Consider the following 21,292-nt stretch of genomic DNA (forward strand, 5'->3'; position numbering starts at 1 on the left):
AATGGGCAAGACTGTCTTCCATTCTGTTCAATGCTTCAAATCTTACCCCAAGATTTCCACATGTTTGGTCAAAAAGCTCAGGCTGGTGGCTGCCAGGTACAATCAAAGCTCCATCCATTAGCTGCCATCTTGGCCTTTTTGACTACACCCTGTGGATACCCCTTTTTAGAGGGCAGGGAAGACCACCACCTTTTGTGCTCCTCAAAACAGCTTTCCTGGAATGCTTTTTGCCCACCTTGTCCATCTGTTGTCCTACTCTTTGAGAAATCCTGCAGGCCTTGTTAGTGTTCTGCCTTTCATTAATTTGAGGGCTTGTAATTTATTGAATATTTCTTCCATTTCTCTTGCTCTCCACATTTTGGGTTTTAGGATGGGCAGGTTTTGAGACCTTCTGAACCAAGGGCATGTGTGTGCATGTGTTAAAGACAAAGAAGTAGATAATTATTAAGCCATCAGCTCACCTCCTTTGGGGTTCTACAGCCCACTCGCCATCCCATTGCCAACCTCTGGGTAGCTGGAACTTGTCTTTGGGGAGGCTGACTTGTCCGGTCACATCTGAAAAGTTGGGGTGTGGCATCAGGTCCATGGTTCCCCATATTCCGTGCGTCTTCTTTTGGTTTTCATACTGGAAACACCAAAACGCAGAACCTCATCCATAGGCCAACACTGGTCCTTTGAGGCTTGTTCCTTCCCACCTCCAGGTCCCTTCCCTTAAATGTTGCCATGTGGCAGGACCCCAGAGACTTGCCTTCTCCATGGCTGCCCTGGCTTTTTGGAACACTCCCCCCCCCCCGCCAGGATTTGGAGGGCCCCACCCTCCTACCTAGGATGGAAGTGAGCCCAACAAACGTAAAGTTGGTGGGATATTTTGGTGCTGTGATGTCTTTTGTAGGTTTATATTTATTTTTTGTCTTTATGGAACGTTGTTGTGAGCCACCTAGGATTATCATGTATGAGATAGGTAGCCATATAAGTTTTTAAAAAATAAAGAAAGAAGCAAAACTTCCTCCAAGGAATAAAATATACACAACTACATCTCTTGGCTTTTGTCTCCATCTTAACCTTTGGAGATAAGTAAAACTGTAAGATAGCGGGGAAGATTCTGGTAGAGAAAGCCATCTTTTCAATGAACTTGGTAGCTAACCAGAGATTTCAATGCAGTCCACAACCTGGGCTTTTCCTCTGAATTCTCCTGTCTCGTCTCACCGTCTCGGCATAGACAGCGATCCTCCCTTCACAGCATTGCATGAAGTCTGCACTGTCGGCCATCCGCCCCATCCACATTCGAACCCGGAGCACGGCGGGGATGTGGTTGCAATTCCCTTTGCTCTGCACATCCTGGGAGGTGGGTGAGAACAAAAGCATTACGCGCTTCACATTCCTTTCATCATCAGGATTGCAAATGACTTGAGAGCTCCTTCCAGGCACAGTGTCACACTCCCTGATCAAATGTTAACACAACAGTTGATCCGCCTCGTGTCCATCTCGAAGAAACCCAGAAACCCGTGTCAGCAGACTGCGAGTCACCAGCAGGGAGGGGGAGCGAGGTTGCTGTGTGAATTATATTGTTTGGGTTAGGTGATCTTCGCACAAGGTCACCAGGCAGAAACTGTTCGAGCCAGCTGCTGGCACCGGGGAGGGGGCATACCTATGCAGGGAGTTGAAGGGGGGGAATAGAAAAGGCTTGTGATTTTAAACTGTAGAACGTGCGGGAAATTTTATTCGCAACTTTGGCTTTGTATCAGACACTTTGCTTCATTAAACAGTTTGTCTAGCTAAAAGCTTGTGAGCTGTCGTTGAGTGAATGCTTGAGTGGTCTGAGTGTTACACACAGTTATGTTGCTTTTCATTGCTTTTACAAAGCCCCGGAGGTTTTGAGTCCTTGATATTGTCAAGATAACGGAAGAATGTGAATGATGTGAAAACTCAGAACTGAGAACTGCCAATACAATGTTGTTGTTGTTGTTGTTGTTGTTGTTGTTAGCCTTTAAGTCAGTCTGGACTCCTGACAACTGCCTGGAGAAGTCCCTGCAGTCTTCATGGAAACATTTTTGGAAGTGGTTTGCCCCGACCTTCTGCTTCCTGGGGCTGAGAGAAAGGGACTGGCCGAAGGTCACCCAGCTAGCTTCGTGCCCAAAGTAGGACTAGAATTCATGGTCTCCCTGATCCAGGTCCAAATATCTTAACCACTAGACCAAGCTGGGTCTTAGTGTAACATTATTTTCTCATCCCAAGCAATTACCATCCATCCCCCACCCACCCCACTTACAAACCTCTTTCCTGTTTCCATATGCACTGCAAATCTCTTTTGGGTTTCTATCTTGGTACGTTCTAGTTGACACTGTTTCTGCTACATAGATTACTCTGGATTAAAAGATCTCCCAACTCATCTAGAGGCATAGCTTTAAAAACCAGGTAAATCCCAGCATGGGCAGCTTTGTAAAGGAATATAGAGATGACCTTGGAATGGAGGTGAAATAGGCCATTCAGTCCTGGGAAAGTGGAAAGCATGAGGAAGAAATTCAAAATAACCTAGTGGTTAAGGCACCAGGCTAGAAACCAGGAGAGTGTGACATTCTTGCTCTCTCTGCTGGGGAATTCTGGGAATCAAAGTCCACACATCTTCAAGTGGCCAAGGTTGAGAAACACTGCACTATAGTGGATCCTGAGCTGAGCAGGGGCTTGGACTGGATGACCTCTAAGAACCCTTCCGTCTCTATGGTTCTATAATTCTAGGAAACATGGAGGGGCTTGTAAAGTGCCTGTTGAGAACTAGGAAACCGGACGGCTTTAACTGCTTGGTTTATTTTATTTTATTTATTATTTTATTTATTGCTCCCATTTATATGGCCACCCATCTCACACAAGGGCAATGTACAACAATTAAATAAAAACAGTGAATAAATAAAAAACAGTCGTTACAAAAAGATAAAGGTAGTTATTAAAAGGATATTATCCAACATTTTTTAAAATGTACCAACCCCACAGAGGGAGCAAGAATGTCAATCATAACAGAGCCATCTAAGAATGTCTCCCATGCCCAAAGACCCCCAGGTCTGATAACATAACCAGGTCTTGAGGGACTTCCTAAACAATAGTATGGAAGAAGCAAGCTTAATTTTGAGGCGGGGGAGGGGATGTTCCACAGGGAGTGAGCCACGGCAGAGAAGGCCCACCTCCTGGGACCCACTAAATGCAAGTTCCTGGCAGATGAAACCCATAACGTGCCTTCCCTGCTTGAACTAATGACCAGAACCAAGCTAAATGCTTCTTGTTACCTTTAGGAAGATGGTGTGCGTTTTGCCACACAGCCTGCCTTTGGCATAGGGGCCAGCTTTGGAGAACATGATTGACTGGGACTTCACCCGGGCATAGGCCACACGCTGGTCATCCCACAGCATCCAGATCACCACATCTGGGATGCTTATCTGAGTCTGAGAAGAGCAGAAGGAAAGAGAGGCATATATCACTTCCTGGTCTCACGGATACATCCCTTTATAATCCTGCTGTTTTCTGGAGCACTAAGATGGCACATGAGTGGACCAGTGAATGTTCCAGAGTGCTGGAAAGCGTTTGGCCCAAGAGATCAGAGAGAAGACACCAGGCATTTATATAAAAAATAAGTGTATTTAAAGAAAGCATAAAACATAAACAGTTTCCATATACCGAGCTGGATAGGCACAAATGCTTCTTACTATTTACAAGCTCATGCACACGTGCTGAGCTGGACTGGAAGAGAGGCTGCAAAACAGAAACTGAAACTTGGCAGCAAGTCCAGGTAAGTCCCTCCAGGCTTTTCTTTATCTGGTCATCCTTTCCACACCCCAGCCTGAGGACAATTAAGTCTGACCTATTTATCCTGCTGATACTTAAGGAACGATTTGTTACCATGGTTACCTAGTGGCTTGCTCCTTGCACAAACAACCAAATACCAGCAGGGAAGGCCGCTCTATTTTATGGCCAACTTTCAGGGACAACGTTCCAATCCATCTCTCCTTTCCTAAACATGATGAGGCCACAGTGATGAAGCAGGCACGGTAACATCCTCATGCCAGCTGTGCCCTTGCACCATGGCTTTGTAATGATGTCTCCAGATGCTGGAGCTTGTAGTAGGATGCTGCAATGCTGCTTTTTGTCATTATGGTTGAAACACTGAATGACCCTGCTAACACCTGGTATCTCCTGGAATGGTCTCAGAGGTGGATAGAACATGTGCTGCTCCTGTCCTTTGTTCTTCAGTGAGAAGGGGCAACTGTTTCCCCTCCCCGTGTGAGAGTTAGTTTTCACACAGTCATTGAAAGGCAACATGATAACCAACCTGGCCATTGCCAAAATAAGGGATAGATGAAAAATGGCCTTCCCATACAAAAGAGGGCAACATCCTTTGCTACATAGGACGGGACTAGGAGAGAGGCGCAAAAGCTTTTGCATATTGTTTATCTGTATGAGCCTTGCTTTTGAAGCACTGCAGCTTAGAACGGTTGGGTCTTGGTGCTAAGCTTCCTTCGTAACTAATCACTGGGGTCAGCTTGCACTGTCTGATCCTCCATTCCAACTTCCAGTTGAGTTTTAGACACATCTGAGGTCTGCTTGTGGAGAGGACAAACTGGGGAAAGGCATTTTGGAATTAGAGAACTTTGAAGGTAGAAGACATCTTCATGGGGCAGATCCCATTGTCCTGACAGTCCAGCCCCCCGTCATGGTCCTGTTCCAGTGTCCCTGGAAAACATCGTAACAGGTTCCCATGCCATGGTGCTGACATGAGTTGCTGTACGGGAGGGGGCTGCTCCTGTTCCTTGTACCAGGCTGCAATGTGAGGAGTGAAGAATGACAAATGCATGTTTGGGTTATCTTGCCTGGTCAAGGACATTTCCCGCAGACTGGCAGGAACCATTAGGGGCACCTGCAGGGCGTGGAATTGTACTGACTTTGCAGGGAGGGACCTGAAGCTGTTTGGGGTTTTATTGGGAGACATCCTGCGCTTTTACCATTCTCAGCTTTGCTTGTGATCCTGCATACTATTCATTATTAAATCAGATAAGACCCTTGTGTGAGCCTGATGGTGATTTTGGACAGGCAATCATTACACCCCCCCTCCGTCCTCCACCCTGCAGAAGCTGCCACAGGAAGTACCTCAGATGTAATTGAGGCAAGCTGATTCAGCCAACCCTCTGCTTTAGGGATGAGTTTCTGCAAAGGGGACTTCCAGCTGGTCTTCTCTGCAGCCTTGCTGATCTGCTGGAGTACCCGAATTCGCAGTTTCCACAGCTGTTGATCCAGGACAGTCACGGCTTTCTGGTTGTGCAAGGCAGGTAAGGGCTTCCTGAAGATGGAGCAAGGGAAAGAAGACTCAGAGAAAGATGGCAGCTCCGGAAGATCGATGTCCCACAGATTCCAGCCATAGAACTGAAAGTGTAGGTGGGTACAGGCAGGTGAGACTTTTCCAGCTTTGGGATTGTTTAAGAAGATGCCAGCCCTCTTCCGCCAGTGGATCACCTCTTCTCCTGCTACTTCTTTGCTTTGGGTCATGTTTGCATGAAACCCAGGTGAGTTCTAGGCCAAGAAACGTGCCTGCCTTGTTTCCTAGCACTCCTTACTCATTGGAATTGGTTTTCCAATCTTCTTTCAAGAGGGTAGAGACTTTTCAGTTAAAGTCTCAGTGGTGGGATGTATTGTGCTTTTGCATATTTAGTCACTCTTTAGGAGAAAGGCACCATATATCTTAAGAATTTCTTTATGGAAGGGATAATAAAGAATAAATAGGCAGTTCTGGACAGTACCTAAAATGTGAACCCACCCCTGAGAACTGGACTAGTTTGCTAATTTAAAGTCTTTTTAAAAAAAACTTTTGCGTGACAAGTCCCTGAAGATGCTTCCTCCAGTTAAGTCCTGGTTAGCATTCTCAAGATTTGTTGAATAAGCCATACTTGATTGGTTTAAAACAACATGCTAAGCTATAAATGATGGCTTACAAATCACAATGACTGGGTCCATACGATATGCCAAGCCAAGCCAAAGAATCCAAATTTTAGCTTTGCATAATGTGTAAATGTATTCACTGACTAATTGCTAGAATATGGCTGGTGGTTGCTAGAGAAGACTTCTGGGAAATCTGAATTTGCTTCTTACATGAACAAGAAATCGGATTAGAAGAAAAACTCGGGCTGAAGCTTGTGGTTTGTTGCGGTGGGAACTGAGTTGAAACATTCACACTACCACCTGAAAAGAAACTGATGTTGCAAAACTACTCCTTAAAGTACAGGTAGTCCTTGCTTAATGACCACAATTGGGATCAGAATTTAGGTTGCTAAGTGATGCTGTCATAAAATCCGGATGATTTTATGACCATTTGCGGTGGTCTTTAAGTGAATCGCATGGTCGCTAAGTGAACCACGTGGCCATTAAGTGAATCACGTGGTTCCCTATTGATTTTGCTTATTGGAAGCCTGCTGGGAAGGTTGAAAGTGGCAATCATGTGACTGTGGGATGCTGCAACTGTTCTAAATGCAAGCTGGTTGCCAAGTGCCCGAATCATGATCATGTGACTGTAGGGATGCTGCAAAGGTAGTAAGTGTGAGGAATGTTTGTAAGTCGGTTTTTTCAGTGCCGTTGTAACTCCGGATGGTAGCTAAACGAATGGTCATTAAGTGAGGACTAACTGTAGAGGAACACAGATCTGTTTCTGCTTGGTTTTATCCTCCTCAGAAGCCCCATTCCTGTTAGTGCACCCCCTTCCTGCCACGAAAGCTTACTTGCAGTCTTCGACCAACTCTTTCTGGAGCTTCTGCCAAACAGCATCCACAAGTGGGCCATGGGGCAGGCTGATGGTTTTAAGACTATCCAGATTCTTTTTCTGTTGGGGAAGAAGCACAAGCCTTTCTTGTCATCCATGTCTCTTCAAGTGAAGTGGCTCTCGCTACTGAGAGCAAAAAGGCAGAAGGTGCCCAGATTTCTCAGTCAGCCGTTGTCGTTGGAAGCAATCCCCGTGTTTGCAAGGAGCTGTCAGGATGGCACTTGTCACCACACAGTCGAAGCACAGAACAAGTTAAGAAAGGGGGAGGGGCTTCAATTGCACAGTTGCACTGCCATCTCAACTTTTTTGATCCCTACCCTCACCCTGTGGACATGCCTGAAATCAGTTAAAATATCCTCAGAACTGGTAGAATTTCTGTCAAGAAGCAGAGAGCAGAATGCAAGTTGCTATAGAAAGGACATCTATGGCTCTATGATCAATCTTGTAAGTAATGGGTGGGGATGTTAATAATCACCAATCATGGTCTACTGCTTGGGCTAAGTGTGGCTCAAGGCCGGATGCTGTCAAGGCTATTCCCCTCACCAAACTTATGAATTTATCTGACCAGCCATTTTTGAAGACACTGATCCAGGTAGTCCTCAATTAATGACCACAATTGGGGCTGGAATTTTGGTTGCTAAGTGAAGCAGTCATTAAGCGAATCTGACTTGATTTTACAAACTTTTTTGTGGCAGTCATTAAGTGAATCGCCACAGGTATTAAGTGAACCCATGTGGTCGTTAAGTGAGTCACACAGTTCCCCATTGATTTTGCTGGGCAGGAAGGTTGAAAATGGCAATCATGTGACCGTGGGACGCTGTGACGGTCCTAAATATAAACTGGTTGCCAAGCACCCAAATTGTGATCACATGACCATGGGGACGCTGTGACGGTCATAAGTGTGACAACTGGTTGTAAGTCGTTTTTTTTAACATCGTTGTAAGTCCAAACTGTCACTAAACAAGTGGCTGTTAAGTGAGGACTATCTGTATGCAAAATGCATTCCTCTCACATCAACAACACTCCACCACACTTTGCTTGGGAGATTTAGGTACAATGACTCATTCCCTCCCTTTTCAAGCTTACCAGCCTCTCATGGATGAACTGGAGGGTGTTTGTGCAGGCAATACGGTAGCCAACGTCCTCCCAGAATGAGATGATGGTCACCATGGGCTTGGTGTCATACCATGGTAGGTAATAGTAATAGTTCCCTGCAACAGAAGCAATCTGGCTTTGTACGGGGTTCATTGTGGGCTACTGAAGATCAGATCAGACCACGCGTCCTTCTTACTCACCCTTCGTTCTGCCCTTTCTTGCTTACCGTCATAGACAGCATGGCTGCACTGAGTGGTGGAGGCAAATGGTTTGCAGGTTTCATCAAATTTGTTCCCGTAGTTCCCGAGGCTGACCTCAAACTGGATCTGTTTTGAAGTATCAGCCAACATGGTGGCTGAGTAAAAGACAACGCACAGGCCGTATCGGAACTGGGGCAAGAAATGCTGGCAAAACAAAGAATTGGCATGGGTTATATGAGAAAGGTGTGAGTTAGCCAAGATCTCCCACATAATTAGCCATTTCCAACTTCTGACTTACTTACTTGCTTGTGAAAGGTGGAAGGTCCCCTGGGCAAGCACCGAGTCATGTCTGACCCTTTGGGGGGACGCTGCTTTTGCGATGTTTTCTTGGCAGACTATAGAGCGGGGTGGTTTACCATTGCCTTCCCCAGTTGTCACCTTCCCCAGCAAGCTGGGTGCTCCTTTTACCGACCTCGGAAGGATGGAAGGCCGAGTCGACCTGAGCCGGCTGCCCAGAGAGAATCCAGCTTCCGCTGGGATCGAACTCGGGTCGTGGGGAGAGTCTGGGCTGCAATGCTGCCGCCTGCCACTCTGCGCCACACGAGGCATTACTTACTTGCTTACTTTCTTTATTTATATACAGGATTCATAAGCTGACTGAACAGCATACAGTTCTCATCTTCATTCACTCAGATTAAAGCAAACCATCAACATATACAGTGAAACTACAACCATCCAGCAAATCCATAGAAAAAAAAAAAGATAACCCCCCCCCCCCACAACTTTTTGTAACGTTATGTTTTGCCCATTTTCACCTTAATGGGTTTGGTATTTCAGAGAATGGTTTAAAGGTAAATATTGCCTACCTAAGACTCCAGAAAGGAGTGTGTCTTCAGGGAATTCAAAAGTACCAATCAAAGAGAATCTCTGTAGCTCAGGGTTCAGCTGTGGACTCCTTGGTGCTCTCTGAGCTTGCTGGCTTGCTTGCAGATGTCTCTTTACCCAGCTAGGTAGCGTCATCAGTGCCAGGGAGGGTGGGGCTTGCTCCCTGTTTACATACAGTAGGTTGCTTGCCAGTGTTGTTGGGGGTGTGGTTTCCTCCTTGGCAGTTCCTTGACCAGGGCATTGGTTTCCGCTTGATTGGTTGTCTGCTTGATTGTTTGTCTCCTTGGTAGTTGATTGGGTTATTGTTCCCTGCTTGATTGTTTGGCTGGTGTTAATCCCACTTATCTGGGGATAGGCTGCTGGTGAGGATGTATTCTGGTCTTTTTGTTTCCCCACACTCCACACCCCACACCCACTAGTACTGATGATGTTACCTAGTCAGGGAATGAAATGTCTGCAAGCAAACAACCAAGCTCAGAGAGCACCAAGGACTCTGAAGTGCAAAAGTATACTACAAAAACCCTTAAATATGTTCAGTAACTATTAAGCCAATGGCCTAAATAGAGCAGAGCATATAACTCAATTTTTAATAAAGAATATCACAATTGCACCAAAGAAGCAGCTGAAAAGTGTGTAAGAATGGCATGTTTGTTGTTCTACAGGTCTCTGGCTTCTGCAGTCTCCCTTCCTATGCTTCCTTTAGATCTCCTTAAGGCTTTTCCTGTTTGGGAAATATGGGTAGCCATGAAGGCTGCAGAAGGATGGAAGTACATGTAACCAACAGCAACACCTTCCACCCATCCCACGATCGAGGCATCTCAACAATATCATGAAGAACAATTTGAAGGAAGTTCATAAACACACTGAAAATAAGGTCGAAAAACAGAAATAACAACTTCTGAGAAAATCCACGACATATTCCAGTCCAAGGAAACATTTTCCTGAGAAATAATTACGGACTTTTTCATTTCCTGATTACCTGCATCTTCTTAACAGTCTCTTCAGGGATGTCATCAATTTTCTGAACTGGGATTGCCTCCATGACAGTCCGCAGTTCCAGCAGTGCTCTTCCCCGGTAGGTGATCCCTTCCTCCTGGAAAATATATGGAGGGATGGTGTCCATGAAATAAATAGCAGAAGTTTTCAGCTGGCAGAAGAATAAAGAGGCATTAAAAAAGATCCCAAGAATCTTTTCATACTTCTTTGGGCTCAGTCTTGTATTGGGCAGGTCGATAAATTCTTGGCCATGCAATCAAATCTTTGGCCATGCAATCAGGAAATATGGTCTCGACCCAACATGGGTTGATCCAGTTGAAGGATGGGACTTGGAAGTCACAGGATGTACAACACTGGAAGGTGGCCTACAGTCCTGAGAATATGATTAGTGGTTTTTTTTAAACCCCCATTTTAGTTCCTGATCTTATGATTAGGAAAGCTTGAAACATAAGAGATCAGACCAAGAAAACTTCACAGGAAGGCTAAAGCTACTTTTACTGAGATTGGCTGTAATAACAGAAGCTTGCCAGTCTGAATGTGCTGGCCTCCTCCCCCTTCTTATACTCCAGTGAATCAGGGAGGCGTCTGCCTGGGCCACTTCTGAGCATTATTTGGACATTCTGCCCTTAAGAAATGTTTTACCTCTTGTCGCCTTGGCAATGGAGCTCACATATCTCCATCAAGGTCAACTTCCTTATTCTCTATTGTGTGTGTGTGTGTGTGTGTGTGCATGTGTGTGAAAATCTTCCTAAATGGGATTAACAGCCCAACTTCTGGGAGTTCTGGGGTTTAAAGATTTGGGTGGTGGTGGTGAGTGTTTTGGGGGGGAGTGTTTTCAAGCCTCTGCAAGGCTTAAAGGACTTATTTTACTCCTTAAAACCCTTAACCCCAAAAGTGCCAGAAAAAGGTGCATAAATTTCAGGTCTGTGCTGCAGATGGTCTATCCATTTAATCAGTGTTTCTCAACCTTGGCCACTTTAAGCTGTGTGGACTTCAACTCCCGGAATTCCCCAGCCAGCCATGTTGAGAAACACTGCATTGAGTACTTAAAAGACCCCTAAGCCTAAGAACAGAAGGCAAGATTGACCTCTTCCCACATGGATGTGACATAGTCCTTCAAGTCTTCTTAGGTTGGCAGCCTCTGTGTTGTGCAGGACAAATGGACAATCAACCTTTAACCTCCCCTCAGAAGACTTGGCCTGGTCAATGGGACAAATTTACCACCTCAGTCCTGTGTTTCTCAAGAGACTCGGCTGGATTCAGAAACTCCTTTGGGTTTCCGTAGAACGTCAGAAAGCTTGGTCCAAAGCATGGCAAGAAGCCTGAGTTATCCTCTGAAATCAAGAAGAGTTTAAGTGAAAACAGAAGCTGTGCACTGACTGATGAATTCAGGACTTCCCGTGGCTCATTTTCTGAAAGCCTCTGTCCAATTCCCAAATCCCACTGGAGTGACCAGTTTAGACCTCTTTTAATGCAAAGAGGAAAAGGTGTCAGAAAGAGTATGAGGGTAACAGAAGTAGAAACTAAAGTGTCTATCTGCTTGTTTCTGCTCTACCTGGTTTATGGCCTCCAAAAAATTAGTCCTGAGGGAATTTGGCTCTTGATAGAAAGAAGGTTGCCTATCTCACAATAAAATTGGGCATGTGATGTGAGCTAGAAAAAACATATTTGGTAAAATCAGGGTTTCTCAACCAAGGTTCTGTGGCACTGTAGGATTCCACGAGAGGTCACTAGGGGTTCCCTGGGAGATCACAATTTATTTAAAAAGTCCAATTTTGGAAACTTCATGCTGAAGAGGTACATTTCATTCTTTATCTTTAGAACACTGCTAATGCATATACACAGGCCTACACATGAAACAAATATAATAATTTTGTAACTTCTGGCCTTTATTTATCTATCTATCTATCTATCTATCTATCTATCTATCTATCTATCTATCTATCTATCTATTTATCCATCCATCCATCCATCCATCCATCCATCCATTTATTTTCCAAATTTCTATCACTGCCCACCTCTCCCAAAAAGGGGACTCTGGGTGGTTTAAAATAAAATCAAAATTAAAAACATATAAATTACAATTCAATAAAACAATAAATAAGATAAAATAGGTATAAAATCCAAGCAGTGAAGATCTTATTTGTTGGGGAGAGATCTATGATACTAGCCACCCCCAAGATGAACTGGTGGCCCTCCCACCCCAAGCGAGGCGGCAGAACCAGGTTTTCAGTTTTTCTGAAAGGCCAGGAGTGAAGGGGCCTGCCTCACCTCCGGGGGCAGAATGTTCCAGACAGCGGGGGCCACTGCAGAGAAGGCCCGCCTCCTGGACCCCGCCAGGTGGAATTCCCTTACTGGCAGGGTCCGCAGCATGACCGGGTGGGATGGGTCGATGTTAAGGGGATGAGACGGTCCCTCAGGTATCCTGGCCCCATGCCATGTAGGGCTGTAAAGGTCATAACCAACACCTTGAATTGGACCCGGAAGCAGACTGGCACCCAGTGCAGCTCACGCAGCAGTGGTGTCACATGTGCCGATCTTGGGGCACCAATAACTGCTCGCATGGCCGCATTCTGGACCAGTTGAAGCTTCCGGATACCCTTCAAGGGTAGCCCCATGTAGAGCGCATTGCAATAGTCTATGTGGGAGATGACCAGGGCATCTATTGAGCCTGAAAGTGCAGGGGTTCCCCGAGGTCTGGAAAATATTTGAAGGGCTCCTCCAGGGTCAAAAGGTTGAGAAAGGCTGGGTAAGACTGAGGGAAGTAGGACCAGGCAGTAGAGACTTTAGAAAGTTGAGATCTAAGAGATCATGGGAATGTCATCAGAATAGCTATGAGTTATTGCTGAAGATGGGTGATGATGGTAAACATTTGTCCATACAGCTCCCAGGAACAGAACATGACTTGATGGCAACTGAGTAACTCAATCTGAGATAAGACAAAATGGCTGGTTGGTGTGTACAGATCTTCAGAGGGATGGTCCAAACTCTTTTGAAAGCATTCCTTGAAAGAACTTCAGTGAAGCAAAGGGTACCCCTACAGAAAAATTTAAGTGAGGCTGAAAAAAATACAGAGGAGGGAAAACAAAACAACACAGTCATCCCTCTCCAAACTGGGTGTACCCAAATGTGTGGGCTTCAACTCCCAGAATTCCTCAGATGGCACATTGATTGCTGAGAATTCAGAGAACTGAAGTCCAGGTATCTGAAGGGTCCTGGGTCAGGGAAGGGTTGCCTGAGCAAGCAAACAAGTTTCCAGTTTGCAGCTGAAAAGGTCCATGGTGGGCTTAGATTGTGTGTGTGTGGGGTGGGGGCAGATGTCACACTCACAGTACTGGTACCATCAGCAGAGACCTTCTCCAAAAGTTAAGGATTGGATGAGCTTGGATGGAAACAGGTGCCTCCTCCGAGAAACAGCTCAGCACCAGATTAGGAACTTTAAAATCAACAGGAACACTCGAAAGTGGCTCAGTGGTTGATTAGCAGCTGAAGTGGAGCTTTCAGCCAAGGAGTTGCATGTCCGGATAAGGGGCTCCACCAATAATATTGTCATGTTCATGGGAGGCAAGTGCCATCATGTGCATCATGATACCATCAAGCAAATGACAAACTGCGCAATGATGTCATAATGCAACTGATGCCATCAGGGCTTGTACTAGACACCGATGACCATGAGGTACTGCACCAGCTGCAGCCTCTGAACCATTCTCAAGGGAGTGGGTGGGCTACAGAGAGTAGGAATAAGCATCTTCTTACTTTTTGTTTCAGCCTTTATGTAAGAGATCTGCGAGAGGCTGATGAATGCCATGCCCAAAACAGTGCCATCTCCTTCTTCTGCCCTAGGAAAAACAAGGGGTGTAACGGGGTCTCCACCTACAGAAATACTGGGAGCCTGCCAGCGTTTTGTTTTTAAAATCCCCTGTAGAAATACCCTTTGGGATGAGTTAGAACAAAGTCCTTCAGAAGCTGCCTGATTCTTTAAAAATAATTTTATACTGTATATAAAAAGGAAAGGCTGCCTTTCAACTCCAGACAGTAAAACAAAACAGATTTCTACTGACCACACTTGGCCGTAACTGCACAGCCCTCCCCTTTGGGTGGTCATGATACCATCATGTTGCCCTATTTTACAAGATAGCTGTTAAGGGTTACAGTAAACTTTCACTTAAAATGTGCAATGGAACTCCAACAGCCCTCTTCAAAATAACAGAACAGAACAGAACAGAATAGAATAAAGCTTCATCATGAAGAACTAATCTGTAATGGGAAGCAGCAGGCAGAGGGGGAAAAGAATATATTTACTGATTGTTTTGATTTGAGTTGGAGGTTGACTGACTCCAGAATGACTCTGGGTGGCTTGCAATTCAAAACAGAGAGACGATAAAACGAATCTACATCATCTTCTTTTTTCCTATTCCTGCTGCTTCCAATCTTGTCAAGAAGCAACACTTCTGCCTAAACATTTGCATAAAATACATCGGTGGGTTGTGATACACCGTGTTTGAGTAATACCAAGATACGCTTTACCTAAATGCCCCGTTTTCTAATTTGGGGCAAACAGCCAAGATCTTTTATTGTGTTGGAGAAACGACAGATGTTGCTGGCACTCACCCATCCATAATAGTAAGTTTAATGAGATCACAGATAGAAGGCAACTGCAGTGGAAATACAAAAGGAAAAAAAAATTAAGACTCCTTTGAGCTTATTGGATTCTTGGTGGCTGCATCACAGGACTTTTCTTGACAGTACATGGAAATGTTTGCCATAGCCACCTTCTAATGATGGTTCATAACATTTTGGGCATCCCTCACTAGGGAAATCTTCATGTGCATGTGAGAGAGAATTCCCATACTTTTACATGTCCAAACCCCAGAAGAGAATGGGAAATGGAAATGTTGCAAAATGCAGGATTAGTTGGTTTAAGATGTGAATTTATCTGATCTGTAATGATCAATCATGTTACAGTGGGGCATTTTCCTGAATTCTTCTATGCCTCAAAAAAACAAAAACAAAACAGTGAGCTTTTGGGTATATGTAAATCAGAAAGAAGTCCTGGGATCTCTGGTACCCCTGAAATTCCTAAGGGCCCTGAGGATTTAGTCTCAGGGCCAGGTGCCAGGGAATCTCAATGCCCTATGGGCCCTTGAATGCTATGGAACAGTATCCTGACATTTGGGGAATCCTTTGGTCTTCCATGAGGAACATCACAAAGTCCTGAACTACAGAACTAAGGAAAAATATCTGACCTATTTTTGGAGGTGTGGGAAAACAAATGTATTTGACCCATTTCCAGACTGAACCAAGAAAGAATTTGACTTGAATACAAATAGTTGCTGCTTTCATCCTCAATCTTCTACAGTATTACATTCATATAGGACCCAGTAAAGAGAACAATGGGAGACCTCAGTCAGAATGGAAACATATGAGTGGGTGTCCTCCTGCTTATCGATAAATTTAGTCTTCTCTCAGTGACAGCCAGTCCTTTCTGTTCAGTCCCAACTCACCTGCACGGGAAAACAGAGCACCTGGTTCCACACAGGGTTGGTGTCTCCAGAGATGACCTTGGTCCTTAGCTGAGCATGATTGAGAAAGAAAGCAGATCAGTCAAGAGCAGGCAGGGCAAAATAATCTAGCAGAACATCCTCCATATTCTGAGATCAAGGTCATGAGGACCAGGTTGGTATATCTTGACTCGCCTGTGATGACCAAGGGTCACCTCCAGGGGACCAAGTGGGAAACCTTTGGGAAGCAAAAGGAAATGGTTCTTCTGTCAAGCTGTCAATAGGGCACAGATGATATTTTATAAATAACTCAAGGCGGGGAACATACCTAATACTCCTTCCTCCTCCTATTTTCCCCACAACAACAACCTTGTGAGGTGAGTTGGGCTGAGAGAGAGCAACTGAGAGAGAGCCAAGGTCACCCAGCTGGCTTCCATCCCTAAGGCAGGACTAGAACTCTCAGTCGCCTGGGTTCTAGCCTAGCACCTTAACCACTAGACCAAAGAGATTTATTTAATTTTTATCTGTAAACAGAAAACGCTGGTTGCAATCGAGGGTCATTTGCAACTGCTGTAGGCAAGAGAGTATACATAAAGCCAGGAGCATCAGCAATGTGTGTGTTTGCATAAAAAAATTAGAGGGCGCCTGGGCTATGAGATCAAAGCCCAATGCCTTTAACATGCATTGTGTGTGTGATGCATAGACAAAAGGTCTGGGGTTTCAACCGTGCAGGCGACCTCTGCTTTTTTTTTTTTTGATACCCCTGCATATGGCTTATTGCAGCTATTGTGTAAAATTCAGTTCCTTTCTATTTTGGTTTATTGTTACTAGCAAGTTACAGGGACATTTGGATTTCACCTTATTTGCCTCTCTGGTCTAGTGATTTTCTGTTTTCTTTTCTAAAGCATGTCATTAACTTACTGTGCCACTTACTAATAGCACACGGCTGTCTCTTAAAAATAATAATGCTTCTAAGAAAAATAGACATTCAGGTTTGTGTTTCACCCACCAGTCTCCCTGCAAAATTAACTTCCAGAGAAGGATCCACAGATATGCTGAGAGGATTCTCAGGAAATGCTGTGAAATATGTCACTGTGCCATCCTGGGCTGCAAAGAAGAGTGAGGAATAGGCTAATTAAAGAGTGAGCAACAAGCTCATTTTTAACGACCCATTTTGTTAAGGGGGAGGTGAATTATGAGGTTAGTTAACTCCCTGCTTGCATGTGACCTCCTCTGAAATTAAGACAGAACCCCCCAAATCTGACTTTTCCTAAATCCAGCCCTCATTCTCAATCTTATCATTTCAGTCATAAGAGGCAATCTGAAGAAACAGGGAATAGAATAGAATAGAATAGAATAGAATAGAATAGAATAGAATAGAATAGAATAGAATAGAATAGAATAGAATAGAATAGAATACTTTATTGGCCAAGTATGATTAGACATACAAGGAATTTGACTCTGGTGCAAGAGCTCTCAATATATTAACATAACATCAGAAAATAAACAATAATAAAATAGTCATGTTATTTACTAAAACTGTACAATCAAGAAAAGAAAAGGATTGAAGGAAAATAATACTACGGCTATTAACTAACACACACAAGGGAGAATTAAGGGACAACATACTGCATCTGTTGTCTACCATATGTTCACATCAGATGCAGTATGTTGTCCCTTAATTCTCCCTTTAAATATGAGTGTGTGTTAGTTAATAGCCGTAGTATTATTTTCCTTCAATCTCAATCTATGAATTGATTCTGTACCCAAATAGGCGAACAAGTGCCAGCTGTCTGCTGTGGATCATCAAAACATCTGGAGGGCAGCAGTAGACTAACCCAACAGTATTGTTTAGAAAGATTGGACTCTTTACATTCACACAATACCTGGATGAGAAAATGGGCCTGGTTGGTTTTGTTTTTCTCTTTTTTTTTTCTGTTAAAGCTAATACAGGTAGTCCTCATTTAACAACCATTCGTTTAGTGACTTATGACTGGTCCTTACACTTATGACCAATGCAGAATCCCCACGGTCATGTGATCATGATTTGGATATTTGGCACCTGGTTCCCATTTATGACCTTCGCAGAATCCCGTGGTCATGTGATTGCCATTTTCAACCTTCCTGACTGGCTTCTAGCAAGCAAAATCAATGGGGAACGTGATTCACTTAACGACCACCACAAAAAAGGTAATAAAATCAGGTTGGATTCACTTAATGACCACTTAACTTAGCAACCAAATTTCCAGTCCCAATTGTGGTCGGTAAGCAAGGACTACCTGTAATTTGAGACAATTGTCATTTTTTTTTCCTGAAGGAGGAACGTTTCAACTCATTGTTTCCAGGAACCTCCACATGTGTGGACTTCAACTCTCAGAATTCCCAACCAGCATGGCTGGCTGGGGAATTCTGGGAGTTGAAGTCCACACATCTTAACGTTGTCAAGGTTGAGAAACGCTGATTTGAAAGGTGCCAAGGCTGAGAAGCTGTCATGAGCACTGATGGTGAGCAGGAGGGGACCCCTATCCAGGGGGGAAAATGCATGCGTAGTAGTGAGGAGTTGAGCAGTCATTCAAAGAGAAACAGAACAGACCCGCTTTGACTTTTGGGGTTTATCTGTCTGGGTTTTCTCACACTTCTTCAGTTTGTTAGGATTCTGTCTTATGTAGCAGTAATAAAACACTAGAGACTTGTTCCTCGTCTCAGCGTGGTTCCTGACTGTTAGGACAGAAACACTCTTTTAGGTTAAAAAGGTGGCAGCAGCATGGTTTCCCCCTATTTTATACAGTTAATCAGAGCAGAACAGCCCCCTGCAATTGGACAGTGCCCTCCTGATGTTTTGGGTGGTCTTGCTAATTCGTAGGGCAGAGTATGAAATGAGTTGTACTAACTTGCATGGTTGTGCAAAGCATTCAAAAGCAGTGCTTTGGTAAGGGCCTTGGTGCAAGTCAAAGGGGTGCCCTCCTTGAAATGGTAAAGCAGCTGCATCCTCTGGGAGATTTACACAGCTGCTTCACTGTGGGAGCAGAGCTGTGTCAGTCCCCGGTAGCCCAGATCAGAAGGAATCTGGTAGTATCTTTTCCTGGTAACAAATTTTATTAAAGGCCCAAGCTTTTACTTCATTGGATGCAGAGAGCGGCTTGTCTGGTGCAGGACTTAAACTGGGATGAGGTGGGAAGGGGAAAGAAGGGAAGAAAAATGATAAGGTGGCTGTGCAGATGCAGGTTGCCTGTGAAATAGATTACAAGTCCCTTATCAGTTAATAGTAGTACTTGTAAATCCCATTGTTGGTTGAGACTTGGTTGGCCTCTCCCACTGCAGAGATGCTTGGGGAACTCTGGGGCAGCTCTGAGACCCACAAGAGTTCCTGGGTGGCTGTGAGGCCTCCATTGGCTACAGATTCCCCACCCCATTTAGGAAATGGATACCAGACTAGAGAAGAACATCTCCATATGATCATCTCTTGAGGTTAAATTGGCAGCGTTGACCTCCCACTCCCGTCAGATGCTTTGCAACCAACTGTGTTTCCAAGACATTAGGACCTGTGCTCCCCTACAGGAAGTGGAAGCTCTCCAGCCACCTTTGGCTCTCTGGCCGAATGACTGCCTAGTTCCATGAGAACCACACGTGGTCTGAAACTTTGAATAGAGCTGCCACCCCTTCATTCCTGCACCCACACCGAAATTGCTGCTTTCAGCACTGCCACTGGTTTCGTCAGCAGAGCAAAGGGAGGATTTGTTGACCTGAACACCTACTTTGTGGAACATCTTCTGCTCGGTAGATGTATAGCTGGAGGGTGGCTGTGCGTGCAGCTGGTATGCCTGCCAACTGTAGGAGGTTGGATTCTACATCACCAGTCTCTGCTGACTGGTCCATATCCTTCAGAGAGGAGAGAAGGAGTGAGCTAATCAGCTGCAACATTCACAGATCTCCTCCCACTAAATGCACTTGAATTTTCTAGATTCTGATGTGATGCTGTGTTGGACAAGGAGATCCAGGTTCCAGTATACCTCAAATCTAGGAAACCTCCTCAATGACTTTGGGCCAGCAGCCACTGTCTCAAGCCCAACCTACCTTGCAGGGTGGTGATGGAGAGAATTAGAAGGAAGGAAAGTTATATATGTTGTATTGAGCTCATGAATGAAAGGGGGAGTGATGGTGAGGGTGTTGGACTAGGAATATAGGTAGTCCTTGCTTAACAATCACAAATAGAACCAGCAACTCCTTGTTAAGTGAAACATCATGGGAGCACAATGGACGTACGACCTCACTTCTGCCATGGACATTAAGCGAATCACCCACAGTCATTAAGTGAGACATCGCCTGACCACAGCTTGTGATTTTACTGCTGTCTTCATGGACTCTGCTTGTTGGAAGCCGGCTGTGAAGCCTGCAAATGGCAATCACGTGATGGCAGGATGCTGTGACGGTTGTAAACATGTGCCATTTGTGAAGAGCCCGAATCTCACTTATGCAACCGTGGGACACTGCGATGGTTATAAGTGCGAGGACCAGTCATAAAGATACTTTTCCAGTGCCATCGTAACTTCAAATGGTTATTAACAGGGCAGTCGTTAAGCAAGGTCTACCTGTAGAGGGGCTTAAGTCCTAGTATATCCTAACCCACGGAAGCTGACTGAGTGGCCTTGGGGCAGTCGCCCTTTCTCAGCTCAAACTACATCAGAGGATTGCTGCTGTGGAGGAAAAATAGGTGGGAGTACGCGCATGCCAGCTTGAACTCCTGAACAAAAAGCAAGATATAAATCTAGCAGGATATAAAGATAACAAACAAATGAATGAAAAATGATGGGGCAAATATCAAAGAACCAAACCACAGGTCACAGGACTCATAGTTCTCGGTTGGAACCATTGTAGCACTAAGGGTTGTGACCTATGGTCACCTTGCACATTTCATCTTAAGAACAGTTGATTAAGTGGGAGTAACGCTGTGGCTCCAGTGGGAGTATGCATGTGTGTGTGAGTGTGTGTGTCAAAATCAGTAAGATGGCAGATGGAATGTTGTGATCAAGCCTCACCCCTTTTGGTGATATCATGCACATACCCAAGAGGTAAGTCATGCCTGCTGATGTTCTTGACATTCCCCTTGGCCATGGTTGAATCAAGCTGAGAAACTCAGGATCTGGATTTTGATATGATCTTCACATATATATCACACTGGCTTTCCTGGTTAAATGCAGACTCTGTGGCTTGAAAATTTACACCCCTCCCTTCCTTGATAAAGAATCCTGGAGAACAACAAAGCTTGCATGCTATCTTTTGGCCTAATCAAGATACTACCCTAACATAAACTTTTTTACTGATGTTCAACATAGTTACCTTTCCTTTTTTATGTAATATTTTAATAACTAGCGCCGTATGGAATGATCCTGGATGACAAATCTATATTGCTGACTTTATTAAAATAATAAGATCTTTACCGGTGCACGATCCCCAGCTCCGAGGACACAAAGGGTGACTTTCACATAGCCCTTAAATCCAGCGTTGAGATTAACTGGGTCATAGAGGCTCAACCATTTGGAAACCAAAGCATGACCTAAAGAAAGGAAGTAACAAATAGACTGACCCATGCTTGCCTTCACCCTCAGTTGCCCTCAGTTATCCCTACTGACATCCACATAGCCAAATCTGATTGATTATTCAGCCCTATGACACAACTTGGCTGTATGGGCTCCCTGATTGGCAGGAACTACACTTGTGTTAAAAGAGCCTCTTTAGTCTAGACCAGTGTTTCTCAACCTTGGCAACTTTATTGACCCTAATGTATGGACACCTCTTGTGGTGCCCACCTGGTTCTCTGCTGA

General features: G+C 44.6%; 1 protein-coding gene across 1 annotated transcript in view; it reads right to left on the reverse strand.

The window, feature by feature from the left end:
* Positions 1–21,292, reverse strand: part of LOC134502860 (myoferlin-like) — a 125,851-nt gene that overhangs the window by 87,477 nt on the left and 17,082 nt on the right. Inside the window, exons 7-21 of the mRNA XM_063311380.1 lie at positions 20,909–21,024; positions 19,226–19,349; positions 16,480–16,577; positions 15,474–15,542; positions 14,581–14,624; positions 13,726–13,808; positions 11,191–11,303; positions 9,953–10,120; positions 8,115–8,292; positions 7,880–8,004; positions 6,753–6,853; positions 5,134–5,323; positions 3,279–3,434; positions 1,207–1,338; positions 462–625 (exon numbers count right to left, since the gene is read on the reverse strand). Coding sequence (XP_063167450.1) covers positions 462–625; positions 1,207–1,338; positions 3,279–3,434; positions 5,134–5,323; positions 6,753–6,853; positions 7,880–8,004; positions 8,115–8,292; positions 9,953–10,120; positions 11,191–11,303; positions 13,726–13,808; positions 14,581–14,624; positions 15,474–15,542; positions 16,480–16,577; positions 19,226–19,349; positions 20,909–21,024 — 1,861 coding nt within the window. The remainder of the gene's footprint in view (positions 1–461; positions 626–1,206; positions 1,339–3,278; positions 3,435–5,133; positions 5,324–6,752; positions 6,854–7,879; positions 8,005–8,114; positions 8,293–9,952; positions 10,121–11,190; positions 11,304–13,725; positions 13,809–14,580; positions 14,625–15,473; positions 15,543–16,479; positions 16,578–19,225; positions 19,350–20,908; positions 21,025–21,292) is intronic.

Source organism: Candoia aspera, chromosome 9 (genome assembly GCF_035149785.1).
Source record: "Candoia aspera isolate rCanAsp1 chromosome 9, rCanAsp1.hap2, whole genome shotgun sequence".
Lineage (NCBI taxonomy): Eukaryota > Metazoa > Chordata > Lepidosauria > Squamata > Boidae > Candoia > Candoia aspera.